Source organism: Bos taurus, chromosome 10 (genome assembly GCF_002263795.3).
Source record: "Bos taurus isolate L1 Dominette 01449 registration number 42190680 breed Hereford chromosome 10, ARS-UCD2.0, whole genome shotgun sequence".
NCBI classification, from domain to species: Eukaryota; Metazoa; Chordata; class Mammalia; order Artiodactyla; family Bovidae; genus Bos; species Bos taurus.
The window spans coordinates 9,287,646-9,304,595 of record NC_037337.1 but is presented as its reverse complement, the minus strand read 5'-3'; the positions used below and the strand labels follow the sequence as shown (position 1 = coordinate 9,304,595).

Below are 16,950 nucleotides of genomic sequence, written 5' to 3'. Positions count from 1 at the left end.
TAAAAAAGAATTTGATCAACAAAGATAAAAATGCAGGAAGGAAATGAAAAGTGATAACACTAGAAATGAAATTCACGTAGAATGTAACTGGAATTGTGGAGAAGTTGGTGACTGTGGGCATGCTGATGCCGCCACTTTTGGAGAGACTCTAAATCCTGCCGGGGAAATGCCATGGACAGAGGAGCCTGGCGGGCTGTTACAGTCCATGGGATTGCAGAGTCAGGCATGACTGAGCATGCACAGACGTGTAGCTAGAGGCAATTCAGTAAGGTAGGCTTTTCAACATAAATGAGGAAAATGGTTGTGATGAAAAGGCTGAAGATATGCCAGAGGAAGTGATGCTGCCAAAATCTTCACATTAGAGGAACTCTAGGAGATAATTCACCACATTAGAAGTACCAAGGACACAACCTTGGAAGCTGATCCAGACTTAGAATTAATTTACCAAGGAATATACAAGATGCTTGCATGCACGCATGCTCAGTCGCTTCAGCTGTGTCCAACTCTTTGCCACCCCATGGACTTTAGCCCACCAGGCTCCTCTGACCATGGCATTCTCCAGGCAAGAATACTGGAGTGGGTTGCCATGCCCTCCTGCAGGGGATTTTCCCAACCCAGGAATTGAATCCAAGTCTCTTATGTCTCTTTCATTGGAGGGCACATTCTTTACCACTAGCGCTATGTGGGAAGCCCTAAAGACGCTTGCTTGATACTTCAAATGATGAGAATAAGGCAGGTCCATTCAGACTACTCCTGATCAGTTAATTCTCAATGACTCTGATGTTTTATGGTACAGTATATTAAATAAATGTTAATTTTATCATTTTTCATTTTCCTACCTATATTTTTCTGACAGTAATAAGAGAGTATTAAATGTTTTTTATAAAATTCTTGTAAGTTACAGACCCAGTTGTCAAGATTGCTTTACATTGGTTTCAGCTTGCAGACCTGCAGGATACAGTCCTGCAGTGCCATATAAAGCAGGCAGTACTCTTAATTATTTCACTGAATTTTGGTTTTACATCCCTCTAAGGTAAATTATTTCACTAAGTCTGAGGATGCTATTGAAATTCCTAAATATGAAAATGATATATTTGGTAGTTTTTTTCTATATTCCTGTTTCAAACTGATGAATAAAATGGATATTCTCAACAATCTAGACTACTTGAGTGTTATAAATGTAATTTACATGTAAATAGACATCATAAAGAAGTATAAATATAACTATGGTAGTAGTCTGGTAGTTACAGACTTTCTCTTATTAGGAAGTTTATATAAATATAAATTTGGAACTTGATCAACAACTGTAGGAAAATGATTATTAATTAAAAATTATTCCTTCACTTTGTATACACTTTGTATAATGTCCTCAGGATTTATCCATATTGTTAAAAATGTCAGAATTTCTTCCTTTCTCATGGCTGAATAATATCCCATTTTATATACAACACAGACACATTTATGTATGTGTGTGTGTGTAAGAAAGATGTAAGGTATAGCTTACATTACCAGTTTACTTTACCAGCAGTGCACAGTGTTTCCCTTTATCCACATCCTCACAAACACCTGTTATGTCTTGTCTTTTTGTTCATAGCAGTTCTAAGAGGTTTGAGGTGGTAACCTCATTGTAGATTTGATGTACATTTCCTTGATAATGACTGATGTTGAACAACATCTTTTTCTTGTACCTGTTGGCACCTTTAATTTACAGAGTATTCTATGTCAATTATATCTCCATAGACCTGGAAAAAAATTATTAGACAAGTGACACAAATAGGTATTTGTAAATTTTCAAATAATATTGAGATATACAAAGTAAAAATTTCATCTTCCAGGTATACTTTAGGATTAAATTGTAAAGTTCTGTTAATTGTTTTTGGATTTTGATTAGGGTAATAGGAATTTGTGTATTTCCATCTCCACTCTTTTCCTGTCTTTCAGTAGCATTATATTCATATCTTATAGTTTCTAATCATAAGGAATCTTGAACATTCCTTGCTAGATTCGTTCTTATGTACTTTTCAGTTTCTTTTGCCATTATGAATGGTCCCTTTCGTTATATTTTCAAAATTAATTATTACTAGTGTATAGGAGAACAAATGACTTTTCTGTTCTTGTATTTGACCTTCTCAGTGAACTTTTCTTAAATCTGATAGTTTTTTGGTTTCTTTGCTTGATTTTTGTATAGTTAATTGCATCATCCAGAAGTTATGACAGATTTATTTTCAAATATTTTTTTTTTTAGGTCTATTTTCAAATATTTTTATCTCTTACTCGTTTCTCTTCTCTCTTTGCATGAATTAAGTTACACTATGATGTTCAGTAGTAGGCATGGTAGAAGACAACACTGTGTTGTTTCTGATTTTAATGGAAATATTTGTAATATTTTACTCTTGCGGAATTCAAGTAGATATATATCTATATATTTAAGTGAAGTTGTATTATAATTTTCATTTTGTCTTGTGTTGAGGTTTTTTTTATTAGATTCAGAGCATGAGTTATTATTTAAGCCATCTTGGCCTGCTCCTTTATTGCAAAGATCTCCCCTCTCATTTTTAGCCTTTATGTATAAGTCTGAGATCTAGTTTGCATTATTTCTTATGTATGATGTGAGATTAAGAGACGAATGTTTTTTTAACACATGTATATCTAATTTGCCTCCATTTTTATTAAATATTTCAATGTTTGTTATTAAAAAACTATCCTTTCCCAACCAAATTTCAACCTCAAATGACAATCAGTTTACTGTGTATTTGTGGACCCACTTCTGAACTCTTCTGGTTCATGGGTCTTTGTGGCCCTCAGTTTACCAATACCTCACCCTTGATTTCTGTAGCTTTAAAATAAAGTACTGGAAGTCTTCCTTAAAAAAAAAAAAGCTTTGTTTATGCTATATCCTTTGCATTTCCTTGTAAACTTTGAAAGGCTGTCAGTTTCTACCAAAAAAACCCTTCAGTTCAGTTCATTCAGTTCAGTCGCTCAGTTGTGTCTGACTCTTTGCGACCCCATGAATCGCAGCACACCAGGCTTCCCTGTCCATCACCAACTCCCGGAGTTCACTCAAACTCATGTCCATCGAGTTGGTGATGCCATCCAGCCATCTCATCCTCTGTCGTCCCCTTCTCTTCCTGCCCCCAATCCCTCCCAGCATCAGGGTCTTTTCCAATGAGTCAATGCTTTGCATGAGGTGGCCAAGTATTGGAGTTTCAGCTTTAGCATCAGTCCTTCCAGTGAACACCCAGGACTGATCTTACTGGGATTTATAATGAAATTTATTAAATCTGGGCTTTCCTAGTAGCTCAGCTGGTAAAGAATCTGCCTGCAATGCAGGAGACCTGGGTTTGATCCCTGGGTTGGGAAGATCCCCTGGAGAAGGGAAAGGCTACCCGCTCCAGTGTTCTGGCCTGAAGAATTCCATGGACTGTATAGTCTGTGAGATCACAGAGAGTCAGATACGACTGCATTAAATCTATAGATCAATTGACTTTTGACATCATTTTGTCTTATGACCCATGATCGTAATTCTCTCTCTTGTTTCTGTTATTTTTAATTTCTATCAACACTATAGTATAGTTTTTAGTGTAAAATTTTAAGTTCTGGTTTTTTTTTTTGTTAATAGTTATTCTAAATATTTTGTATCTTTGATTGCTATTAAATACTGTATTTCAATTTTTTAAAATGGTAATGATATTTAATAAGATAAATTCAATGAACATAAGTAAATGTCTATAAATATAAGGTTTTCTTCATGGCACAACGCTACATCACATTCAGTTCAGTTCAGTTCAGTTGCTCAGTCATGTTTGACTCTTTGCAACCCCATGAACTGCAGTATGCCAGGCTTACCTGTCCATCACCAACTCGCGGAGCTTACTCAAACTCATGTCCACTGAGTCAGTGATGCCATCTCTGACATCAACCATTTCATACTCTGTCGTCCCCGTCTCCTCCTGCCCTCAATCTTTCCCAGCATCAGGGTCTTTTATAATGAGTGAGTTCTTCGCATCAGGTGTCCAAAGTATTCGAGAGTTTCACCTTTAGCATCAGTCCTTCCAATGAATATTCAGGACTGATTTCCTTTAGGATGGACTGGTTGGATCTCCTTGCAGTCCAAGGGACTCTCAAGAGTCTTCTCCAACACCACCATTCAAAAGCATCAATTCTTCGGCGCTCAGCTTTCCTTTATGGTCCAACTCTCACATCCATTCATGACTACTGGAAAAACCAAAGCTTTGACTAGATGGACCTTTGTTGGCAAAGTAATCTCTCTGCTTTTTAATATGCTTTCTAGGTTGGTCATAACTTTTCTTCCAAGGAACAAGTGTCTTTTAATTTCATGGCTGTAGTCACCATCTGCAGTGATTTTGGAGCCCCCCAAGATAGTCTGTCACTGTTTCCCCATCTATTTGCCATGAAGTGATGGGACCAGATGCCATGATCTTAATTTTCTGAATGTTGAGTTTTAAGCCAACTTTTTTACTCTCCTCTTTCACTTTCATCAGGAGGCTCTTTAGTTCTTTGCTTTCTGCCATACCTGTAGTGTCAGAAGTAGATATAAAGCAGAAGTAGTATTTTTTCTGGAACTCTCTGCATATCTGAGGTTCTTGATATTTCTCCCAGCAATCTTGATTCCAGCTTGTGCTTCATCCAGCCCAGTGTTTCTCATGATGTACTCTTCTATAAGTTAAATAAGCAGGGTGACAGTGTACAGCCTTGATGTACTCCTTTCCCAATTTGGAACCAGTCTGTTGTTCCACGTCCTGTTCGAACTGTTGCTTCTTGAGCTGCATACAGATTTATCAGGAGGCAGGTCAGGTGGTCTGGTATTCCCATTTCTTGAAGAATTTAACACAGTTTGTTGTGATCCCCACAGTCAAAGGCTTGGCATAGGCAATAAAGCAGAAGTAGGTGTTTTTCTGGAGCTTTCGCTTTTTTGATGATCCGTATTAATTTACAGTAATTTAACTATTCTCATTTGGCAGTAATGTCATACAAGTGAATTTACTGATGACTAGGAAAATTAAAAAGTAAACCCAAGGCCACTTAATCAAGAGTCATAGCAACAAAGAAACCCTAGGAATGAAGGTCAAGGCAGTAGGTTGCAGCTGGCCATATATGATACTATTTGCCCAGTTTTCATTTAGGAATTTGCTACAACAAATAAAAGGACTTCCCTTGTGTCTCAGACGGTTAAGAATATGACTGCAATGCAGGAGACCTGGTTCGATCCCTGGGTCAGGAAGATCCCCTGGAAAAGGGAAAGGCTACCCACTCCAGTATTCTTGCCTGGCAATTCCATGGACACAGGAGCCTGGCGAGTTACAGTCCATGAGGTTACAAAGAGTCAGACACAACTGAAAGACTAACAACAAATAAAATACGTTATCTCTTGTTAGTAATTAGAAAAAATAAAATGACAGGTATTACCTATCACTTTCCTTTAACCATAAAATTTAAATATTTCTTGAGTGGTTAAAAGAAAAAAGGCCTTTAAAAAGAATATTAATTTTTCTTATATGTTCACAATAGAAACTCCATGTCCTGATTTAAAACACTAGTAGTAGTAGTAGTAGTAGTAGTGTGTACTAGCTTAAGAAACACATTTGGACAGTACAGCTTTTGACATATTAACGTTCTATGGGGAAAGATATCTTTTAATTTTGTTTTAATATTAAACTAACAGAAAATTAAAAATTCAGTAAGGGCATGGGTTGGTCTGATTCAAGAAGTGCTTCCAAAATTAATTCACCTAGCTTCTTTTTGGAGAAATTGTTCATCACTACAAATCTTTTCTAACTTAACTTTTGGAGAAGAAAATAGAAAATCAAAGCCGTAGCACAGTAGCTCTGTCAGATATTTCCCCTTGTATTTCACTCTTAAACTCGGAATTATTGGTTGCTAATTTTTTCTTTTATTATATAACTAGTAATTGTTTTTCTTGAAATTTTTTCCACTGTGTATTATAAAAATCATTTGTTTATCTTTACTTTTGTCCAGTTTTTAGTGTGATTTCTAGTTAGCACCATGTTTCTTTGTGGAAGCTTTAAAAATCATTTTAAAATGTTATGTTCATGTATATACATTTATGCATCATTTCAAAACATCTGTTGGGTAGAAGTAGTTTGCTAGAGGCCAATTAGTAGAGTATTATATTGGCTTCAAATTTTCTTTATTTTTTTAAATGTAATTTTCAATATTTACATTTCTCTACATAATTTAGATTTTATGAGCCCTGAATATGGGGTTTTATCACCTCATATAATTGTATACAGGGTAGTTTTAAGACCTTAGCTTTATAGTTAAAAACCTTTAAACATTTCTAAATTTTAATTTGCCAAAATTTTAAATGTTATATATTTGTTTTACATTAATTTCTGATATATATCAAAATGCTGGCAGTGCACATCTGACTATCTTTCATAGTCGGTAGCCCTGCAGTTCAACAGAGAATCTCGTGAGCAGTATCTATCAGCAAGAAACCATAATGATAGTCTCAGTTCATTTTATTATCTTTCTTTGGTAATACCTGAGGCTTATTTAGAATCGTGGGGAAATGTTTCCAATGGTTCATATGTTGAATAAAGTCTCATGTATGCCAAAGCATGCTTAGGGAAGAAAAACTACCTACTTCAAAATCTTGTGGTCACTTATTACACTGCAGGACTCAAGTTGAAACATACATATGTTATTTTTCTTAATATTTTTTAAAAATGTATGTCTAATGTTTAAAGCACATATTCATACTTTATCTTGGTTTGATGAAATGTGAACTAAGAATTTGAAATGTATTGCTTCATGTAGTGAACTTGTAATACGTTTTTTAGCTAAAATACTGATGAGTTGATTATTCCGAGTCCTTGAAGGAATGGAATATCTCAGTGTATTGAAATCTTTGATGTATTTTCTTTTACTAAGTGTTGAATGTTAAAGGTCTTTCTCAGATTAGTTTGCTTGTCTTTTTGGGATAATGAGCAAATCTGAACCTTCTTTTGATGGATAAAATTCTTCAAATTTCTAATTGGAGCTATTGATATAAATTATTTCCTTTTTTTAAAAATTTTATTTTATTTTTAAACTTTACATAATTGTATTAGTTTTGCCAAATATCAAAATGAATCCGCCACAGGTATACATGTGTTCCCCATCCTGAACCCTCCTCCCTCCTCCCGATATAAATTATTTCTTAGCCATACATGTTACATGGTATTCAGTTGGACTTTAACAGAAAGAAGGGGAAAAAATAAGATTATTTTAATTGATACAGAAAAAGCATTTGACAGAATTCAGCACCTTTTATGATAAATCACTCACCAAACTAGTAATAAAAAAACTACCTCCGTGTTTTAAAGTGTTTTAAAGAAAAGTTCACAACTAACTTCATACTCAGTGGTAAAAGACTGAAAGCTTTCCCTCTAAGATCAGGAACAAAACGAGACTGCCTACTTTCCCCACTTCTGTTCAGCATAGTAATGGAAGTTTTAGCCATGACAATTAGGCATGAAAAAGAAATAAAAGATATCCAAATTGGAAAAGAAGCAAAATTATCTTTGTTTGAAGACACCATGATTTTATATTTAGAAAACCTAAAGATGCCACAAAAAATCTTTTAGAACTAATAATCAAATTCAACAAAGTTGCAGGATAGAAAATTAACACATAAAAATTAGTTGTGTTTCCATACAGTAACAATCACCAGTCCTAAAAAGAAGTTATGAAGGCAGTCTTATTTATGGTAGTATCCAAATGAATAAAATACTTAGGAATAGACTTACCCAAGGAAACAAAGTATTTGTACCTTGAAAACTAAAATGTTGCTAAAAGAAATTAAGACACAGATAAATGGAAAAATATCCCATGTTCATTGATTGGAATTCTTATTGAAATACCAATATCCCCAAAGTTATCTACATACTCAGTGCAGTTCGTATCAAAATCCCAGGGATGTTTTTTCCAAAAGAAAAAAAAAAATCTGTGCACACACACATGCACACACACACGCGTGCATATTTATTTATTTGACTGCATTGGGTCTTAGTTGCGTCATGTGGGATCTTCCATTACGACACATGGACTCTCTTTTGTGGTTTGCAGTTTAGTTGCTCCTCAGTATGTGGGATCTTAATTCCCTGGCCAGGGACAAACTCAAGTCCCCTTCATTGCACAGTGGATTCTTAACCACTAGACTGAAGTCCTTGGCCAAAACAGTCTTGAAAAAGAAGAATAAAGTTTAGAAGTCTCACACTTTCTGATTTCAAAACTTACTACAGAGCTACAGTAATCAAAATGTGTGGTACCAACACTGCTGTATTTAAAATGAATAACCAACAAGGTCCTACTGTATAGCACAGGGAGCTCTGCTCCAGTGTTACATGGCAGTCTGGATGGGAGGGGAGTTGGGAAGTGAATGTATACATGTATAGCTGAGTCTGTTTGCTGTCCACCTGAAATTATCACAGCATTGTTAATCAGCTATACTCCAATATAAAATAAAAAGTTTTTTTTAAAAAAAGTCACTAGGTCTAGCCTGTATTCAATAAGAGTAGTTAATGAGAGTGTGTATACTGTGGGTAGGGATGACTGGAAATTGTCTCAAGCTGCCTACCATAGAGTCTGAGAGGCTTTTAAATGATGTTTTTGATCATGTTATTATCCTTTTTAGTTAGTTAACGTGTAGTAAAGAAAATGTAAGAAGTAAAAACAAAACAAAAACAACTGCTGTCTTCTGTGAACTGTAACATACTGTATAAAAAGGCAAGCTCCTGAATGCTCTCATTTGTGAGAGCTGAAAGTGGTTAAGAGAGTAGATCTATCACCACAAAAAGAAACATAATTTTTTTATGGTGATAGATAGAGGTGCTAACTAACCTTATTGTGGTACCAGTTTGCAGTATATACATGAGTCAAATCATCACATTATACACCTTGATCTTAGTTATGTCAGTATATCAATAAATCTGGAATTTTTTAAATAAAAAGGAAAAACTAACAAAAAGATGGGTAAATACCTAAATATTTCTCTTGTTCTATACCTCAGTAGTGAGAAATATTAAAGCCACTTATGATTGGATGGTAAGTTACTCTCAGTTTAGTTCACTTGCTCAGTCATGTCTGACTCTTTGTGACCCCATGGACTGTAGCACGCCAGGCCTCCCTGTCCATCACCAACTCTGGGAGCTTACTCAAACTCACGTCCATCGAGTCGTAATACCATCCAACCATCTCATCCTCTGTCATCCCCTTCTCCTCCCGTAAGTTACTCTAGGAAAAGGGATAGCCTGTGTCTACTTATTCCCCAGGTAATAGCTCATAGGTAAATAGTTTTCCAAAATATCTCAAGTTAATTACATCATGTAGAAATTTGTTGAAATTTCTGACATGGATATAGTGTCATATCTGGAATCAAAAATGTCTTGGATTGAATAGCAGAATCGATATGTCAGAAGTTGAAATCACTAGAAAGTAGTCAATTTGTTGAATAGAGATTAAAAAGAAGGGAACAAAACCTTGGGGTCTTGTTGGATAGTAAAAAATATCCAATATATATGTCCATCTAACATTTTTTTAGGGCAGGAAAAATACTTGGAAGACATACTTGTTGAAAACTCCCCAGACTTGATGTATGACTTAAGTTTGTAAATAAAAGAAACTCCTTGAACCCCAATCAGGATAAAACTGAATGAAAACCATTCATAAACATATAGCAGTTAAACTGGAAATCAATAAAGAAAAAATTTAGAAAGTACTTGGGGAAAAAAATACATTGCATACAAGGGAACAGTAATTTGAACAACTCCATATCAACATCAAAACCATCAAGAACAAAACAAAACAAAAAAAAATCAACATCAAAAACCATGGGAGCTAGAAGTCAGTGAAACATTTTTAAAGAAATTCTAGTATTTTGGATATATAAGGTTAAATAAAATATATTGTTAAATTTTAAAAAATGTGTGGTACCAGCTTAAAGGCAGACATATATATAAATGTGTATATATTTATTTATATATATATACACACACATAGAGTGCCTTAAAAGAAAAACTTCATGTATGTGGCCACATTATTTTCAACAAGGGTGCAAGACCATTCAGTGGGGGTAGAATCTCCCCAAATAGTGTTTGGAAACTGAAAACCCACATGCAAGAGAATGAATTTAGACCCCCTACTTAATATCATATATAGAATAACTTAAAAAATGAGTCAAAGACCTCAATGTAAGAGCTAAAACACAGGGTATGACATGAGATTTGTCAGAGGATTCTTGGATATGACATCAAAAGGTGAGCAAAAAGAAAAAATTGATCGTTTAGACTATATCAAAACGTAAAACTGTGCATCAAATGACACTGTCAACCATATGAGAAGGCAACCCACTGGAGAAAATATTTTTAATCATAGCTGATGTAGACTTTGCAGAATATATAAAGAACTCGTATAACCTAGTAACTTATAAAATATAAACTCTGAGATGACCGTAGAAGGTTTGACATACCTTGACTTACTTATCTATGTATCTGTAAACTGTGTTTGTGCATCTTTGTAATTATCTCATAATTTCTAGAAGAACCAATAAAAATTACACAAAAAGTTAATTGCCAAATAGTCAATATAAAAATAAAAATATAAGTTAGGTTATTGGATACCAAAAAAAATGTCTGAATCATGAGAGTAATGGCAGTCAGGACAAAACAAGCACAGGGAATAAGGAATGATGAATAAAGTGGTAGAGCTGAATCTAAGTGCATCAGTACTCATCTCCTGTCACCAACGAAAAGAGACGGTCATATTGGATCAAAGTGTCAAGATGGAACCATATGTTCTCTAGGAAAAATCCACTCTTAATGTAAAGATAAAGAATAGAAAGATGGAAAAATACATACCATGCAAAAACTAACCAAAACACAGAAGAACAACTCCCACTCCTAACCTGGCACTTTGGTTTCTCCTGCAGTGCTTTAACTTTCCATAGCACTGTTATCCTCGCATTGTTTTTTGTCCCTCACCCCCATTAGAAGTAAGCTCAGATGGGTGAGGTGCTTCCCTGCTGACTGAGAGGTAAAGAATCTGCCTGCCATGCAGGAGATTCAGGTTCAATTCCTGGATCAGGGAGATCCCCTGGAAGAGGAAATGGCTACCCATTCCAGTATTCTTGCCTGCAAAATCCCATGAACAGAGGAGCCTGGCAGACCGCAGTCCACAGGGTTGCACAGAGACAGACACAATTGAGCACTTGTGAATAATCCAGTGGGTAAAGACTTTGTATTGTTCACGGTTTTACCCCCAAGGCCTAGAATAGTTCCTGGCATGTAATGTTCTCTTGGCGAATGTTTGTTGAATGTATTTGACTCTCGGATTTTTTTTCTCCTTCATGTAGTAACATCTTTTTGAATAGCATTCTGTAGACTAAAGTTGGGGAAGCCTTGGAATAGGGTATCATAGAAGAGGATATCTGACTTAGGTAATTATTGAATGACTGAAAGAAGGGATCTTAGAGAACATGAATCCCTCTCTCCTTATTTTACATATAAGAAAATTGTAAAAATCGCATAAAAATACTTTAGCTGCACCACTTTATGAACCTTCTTTAATCCTCAGAAGGTTTCACAAAACAAGAAATTTCACAGGTAAAGAAATAGAAAATGAAGATTAGCTTATAATAGAGTTTTCTAAAGCTGTCATGTAGAAAATCTTCTGAGAGATTATTAACTGAGATTAATATTGTTTAAAATGTCACATAGTATTTATAAAATGTTTTTGTAAATTTATAAAACTAAACACCTTATATCTTTTTATCCTTAGATATGGTATATAGCAAAGATCTTTGTAAAAAAATTAGAAGTTAACGCAGGAGGGTGAATTGAATCTTGTTTTTTCTCTTAGAAAATATGGTGGTACATCTAACTTTAATGAGGAAAGGAAGAGGACCTCGTGAAGGGAGCTTTGAAGAAAATGGTTGGAGAAGTAGGGGAATCTATTTAAAAAAAAAAAAGGGAGAAAGAATAACTGTAGTTTGTTTAGAATAACATTTATTCTCCACCCCCACCCCACTGTAAATGTATTATATCTTTAATGTAAAAACTTGTTAGAGTACAAATATTTGAAAATGTTTATAATGCCATTAACCATAGAAATCTATTATAAATATTGTATGTCTTAAATTACTGTGTTTCTTCCCTAATATGTCTATGTATTTGTGTATTTATATTGATTCACAAGAGATTGTTCTTTGGTGCAGATAGTTGGGCTAAGTAAGATGACTCAAAAAGAGTTAAGCTTGTTAATTCTATAGCTTAACTTGTTTCTGTAGCTTATCTTCTAAATATTATATGTATGTAGAATTTATGTTTTGTTTTCAAATGACTAATTTTTTAAAAGTTTGAGCTCTTATATTCTACTTTTATTCCTCAGATGATTGCAAAAGGGAAAAATGCATCTGAACTATTTCCTGCTGTTGTGAAGAATGTGGCCAGTAAAAATATTGAGGTACTGTTTTGATTCATAATTTTCATGATTCTTTTTGTTGTGATAGAATCATATACTTTTCAGTTACTTTGAAATACAACATAAGATATTTAAGTGTCACTAGATTTTTGATACAAATAAAATGTCCATAATCTTAATAGGTGGAATTGAATATAAAGTAGACATAATCTTAGCTTGGAATTTTCCTGGAGAATGTGAAAAGTAAAATTGAGATTACTTCATCTTGGTTAAGGATGGTAACTTTCTAAGTATTCTTAGAAGCTAGTTTTGTTGAAGTTCTGCTCTTGGGACTTGATTTTAAAGTACTGTATGTCCAGGCCTAATCAGGGCAGAGACTGAATCCAGGTGTTAGGACTCCAAATCTAGTGCTTTTCCTGGAGCATCTTAGTTCTGGTAGACCCTTTCTCAGTGTAGCAGGAGGTGAGCAGAAGGCAGGATGTAGTGGGAGCCTTCAATTATTGGTCTCTCTGTATAACTGTCGAGAGATTGACAGAACTTTGAGGCCAAGGTAATTAATATTAGATCAGAAGGACTAATATGAGACTGATAGAGTGTGAAAGAAAAACAGAATGAGCCCATGTAGAAACTGTTGAGAAAGATGAGTAGGATTGAAAAGTTCAATGAAGAGAAATAGAGATTGATCTGAGCAAATGGTATGTTTTTTTGTTTTTGTTTTTTTAATTAATTAATTTATTTTTGGCTGTCCTAGTTCTTTGTTGCTCTGTATGGGCTTTCTCTAGTTGTGTTAGGATGTTCTCTAGTTGGGGTTTGTGGGCTTCTCATTGCAGTGGCTTTTCTTGTTGCAGAGCACAGGCTGTAGGGCGCACGGGCTTCAGTATTACAGATGTGGTCACAAGTTTAGTTGCCCTGTGACATGTGCAATCTTCCCAGACCAGAGACTGAACCTATGTCCCCTGCACTGGCAGGTGGATTCTTAGGCACTGTAGCACCAGGGGAGTTCCATCTCGGTTTTGTAATAGTGTTTATTTTGTTAACACTTCATGTATTTATTGATGTTGTTGAATTTGAGTGTACTATTATACCATTTCTTTTTTTTTTGGTTTCCTTTGTTTGTTTGTTTTTTTTCCTCTCTTCTTCTTTTCCTCTTTTTTAATGGAAGAAATGACAGTTAAATTTTTCTTGTTTTTATTTTTAACCCATACTTTGTATTTTTTTTTCTTAGTGTTGGCTGTATCCACTTAGCTTTTCACAGTCCAGTTATGTTTAATGTTGCACTTCTTCACATAAAGTATAGAAATCTTGCAACTGTATATATCCATATCCCTTTTGTCTTTTAAGTTTTAGTTATTAACTTACCAGGTTTATATAAGTTAAAAACATCATAAGACAGTGAAGTTTTTCCTTTAAATACTTATGTGATACAAAGGAATTAAAAGAAAAAAACACAAAAAAGTATTAATCATTTATTCAGATATTTATCATATCCAATGTTTTCTTTGAGTTCTAAGGATTCACATTTCTGTCAGTATCAAGATCATCCTGCCTGAAGAATTTCTGTTGGCTTTTTCTGTAGTGGAGGTCTGCTAGCAATGAATTCTCTTACTTTTATCTGAAAATGTTTGCATTTTGCCTTCATTCCTGAAGAATTGTTTCACTGGTTGTAGACTTCTGGGTTAATAGTTTGTTTTTGTTTCAACACAAAGATGCTTTGAAGATTCTTTTGCTGTCCATACTTTCTTATGTAAAGTTTCTGATGACTGGATCATTGATCTTCCTGTATAATTTGTAATTTTCCTCTTGATGCTTTCATCTTTTGCTCTTTATCTTTGGCTTTGAGTAATCTGACTGTACTGTGCCTTGGTGTGATTTTATTCGTGTTCATTTGGTTGGTGTGTGTTGAGCACCTTAGTCCTGTAAGTTCCTGTCTTTGATCAAAAGTGGAAAATTTGGGGCGATTATTTCTTCAGGTAATATTTGCCCTCTTCTTTTTTCTCTTTCTGGTATTAAAATTGCATATATGTTATGTTGTTTAATTTTTATCTGAGAATGTATGGAACTTTGTTGGTTTTTTTAGATTTTTTTCTTATTCTTTATATTATATAATTCTTACTCATCTATTTTTGAGTTTGCTTACTCATTCTTCTGTTCACTCCATTTAATTAAGTACATTCATTTTTACTTTAGAAATTAAGATATTAAAAGTATTAAAACTATTTTTTCATTTTAGAATTTCAGTTTATCCCTTTATATCCTTTGTTTCCTTGCTGCGATTTCCTATATCCTATATTAATGGAGAGCACATTTTCTTTTTCTTAAGAATAAGTGTAACACCAGCTCTAAAATCCTTGTCTGCTAGTTCCAGTATCATTTCCTCAGGCTTTTATTCGTTGATTTCCTTTTCTTGTGTGCTTATGTTCCATTGTTTTACTTTTTCTTATGTTGGATAATTTAGGTTGTTTCTTTTGAAATAATGAATATTAAATTATGTAGATTCTGCATCCTTTTATATTCTATAGGTGATGTTTTTGTTTTAGAAGGCAGTTATTTTGCCTAGATTCAGATTTCAAATTCTCTTGCATAGGCAGCAGCTTAATCTCATATGTTTTGTCTTTTGCTGAGCTGCTTTGAGTCTGTTCTGAGCTTCCATGGTTCAGAAGTTAGTCAGAGATGTGGCTAGAGACTGCTTAAGAGCCCATCTCCGGGCTCTACTTTATGGATTCCCCTGTTGTCTTCAGTGGCCATGGTGTTGCTGTGTTCACTTTTGGGTTCTGTCAGAGAGACTGGTTTATCCATCAGTGCCTCCACCTGTACTTCATTGACTGTTCACTTAGCCTCAGCAGAAAACCATGGAAATGGGGACGTTAGTTCATGCAGCTCTTTTTCTTACCATCTTTGCACATACTCTATACCAGAAGAATCTGTTTGTTTCTGTTTCATTGCCAGGGACATTAGTGCTTTTTGTATTATGTCTAGGTTTTTTAATTGTATGTGGGAGATTGTTCTGCTGGGGTTTTATTCCAAAATTACCACAAGTCCATATATCTATTAAAGAGATTTAAAAATGAGCTCCCCTTCCCACCCCCCAAAGTCTTTTGTTTGTCCTTCTGTGTTTACCATTCATGTCCCTTTTGATTCCTTCATGTAAGTCCATGAATGACTGGATTTTTTTCCCTGAATGACTAGAGGAATTTCTTTAATGTTTTGTTTTGCTGCTGATGAGTTTTCTCAGCTTTTGTTTAAAAAAGTCTTTCTCTTCTTTTGTATACAATTTGAAAACATCTTTGCTGAGTAAAATGTATATTTCTATGTTCTTTACTGTCTTTTTCTTTTAGTATTTAAAAAATATTTTATTGTTTTCTGACCTACACGGCTTCTTATGCCAAGTGTCTTATCACTCTTCTCTGTCTGTGTAAGCTATCTTTTCTTTCCTCTGTTGATTTTAAGATTTTTCTGTTTATCACTGGTTTTCAGTTTTACTGTGGTATACCTTGTCATATTTTTCTTCATGCTTATTCTGCTTGGGGTTTGTTGAGCTTCTAACTCGTGTGGGTTTATAATTTTCTTAAAATTGATAAACATTTCAGACATTAGTTTTTCAAAAATATGTCTTTTCTGTCTTCGTTCCTTCTGGTATTTCAAGCAGACATACAGTACACTAATTGGTAGTGTTGCACAGGTCCCTTTTTCAGTCTTTTCTCCCTGTGCTTCACTTGAGAAGTGCTCAGGCTAACCCATCTTGCCTTTTGTAGTGTCTAGCTGTTGTGACTCCCCTGCAGTATAGTTATCTTACCAGCTACTGTATTTTTCATTTCTACATGTTTAATGAGATCGTTTTTATATCCTCCAGTTATCGCTTCAGCATATCCATATTTTTGTCTACCTTGTTGGCCATATGGAGCATATCTATAATAGTTGTAACATCCCTCTGCTAGTTCTGTCATTTCTGTCGTTTTAAGTCTTTTTCTGGAGACTGATTTTTCTCACAGTTATGATTCATACTATCCTGATTTTTGTTTAAATTGCGTTGAGTTTTCTTGTGATGCACAGTTAAGTTTATGTGGATCATTTGATTATTTCAAAGCATACTTGTTTTGGATATTTTATACTGTTTTATTTTAACTGCTTAGGTTCTCTGAGAAACAGTCAGTAGCTGTATCAGATCTCTGAGCTAGTCCACTAAATATGAATTTCTTACCACCTTATCCTTTCTTTTTTTTTTGTATTTTTAAATTTTTAATTGGAGGATACTTGTCAAAGCATACTTTCAATGTTTACTAAAAGATACAGAAACACCTTTAGGCTAGACTGATGTAGGCCCACTACTAAAGCAGTACCTTAGGATTCTGCTCAGTCATAGGTGTATTTATGAGATATTTTCTCTCTGGCTGGTGAGAACATGAGCTTTTCCTTGCTTTATGTGATCTTTGGTGTCTGTTGTGCCTGCTGCTTCCGTGTGTTTTTCTGGTCTGGCTTCAGATAGTTGCATCGTATGTGCAAGACCGTGCT

At 34.6% G+C, this 16,950-nt stretch overlaps 1 protein-coding gene across 3 annotated transcripts in view; it reads left to right on the top strand.

The window, feature by feature from the left end:
* The window catches only part of AP3B1 (adaptor related protein complex 3 subunit beta 1), a 235,871-nt gene that overhangs the window by 30,828 nt on the left and 188,093 nt on the right, over positions 1-16,950 (top strand). For all 3 annotated transcript variants that reach the window (XM_010808844.3, NM_001076534.1, XM_059890677.1), the window contains exon 3: positions 12,409-12,483. In XM_010808844.3, the coding sequence (XP_010807146.1) occupies positions 12,409-12,483 (75 nt within the window). The remainder of the gene's footprint in view (positions 1-12,408; positions 12,484-16,950) is intronic.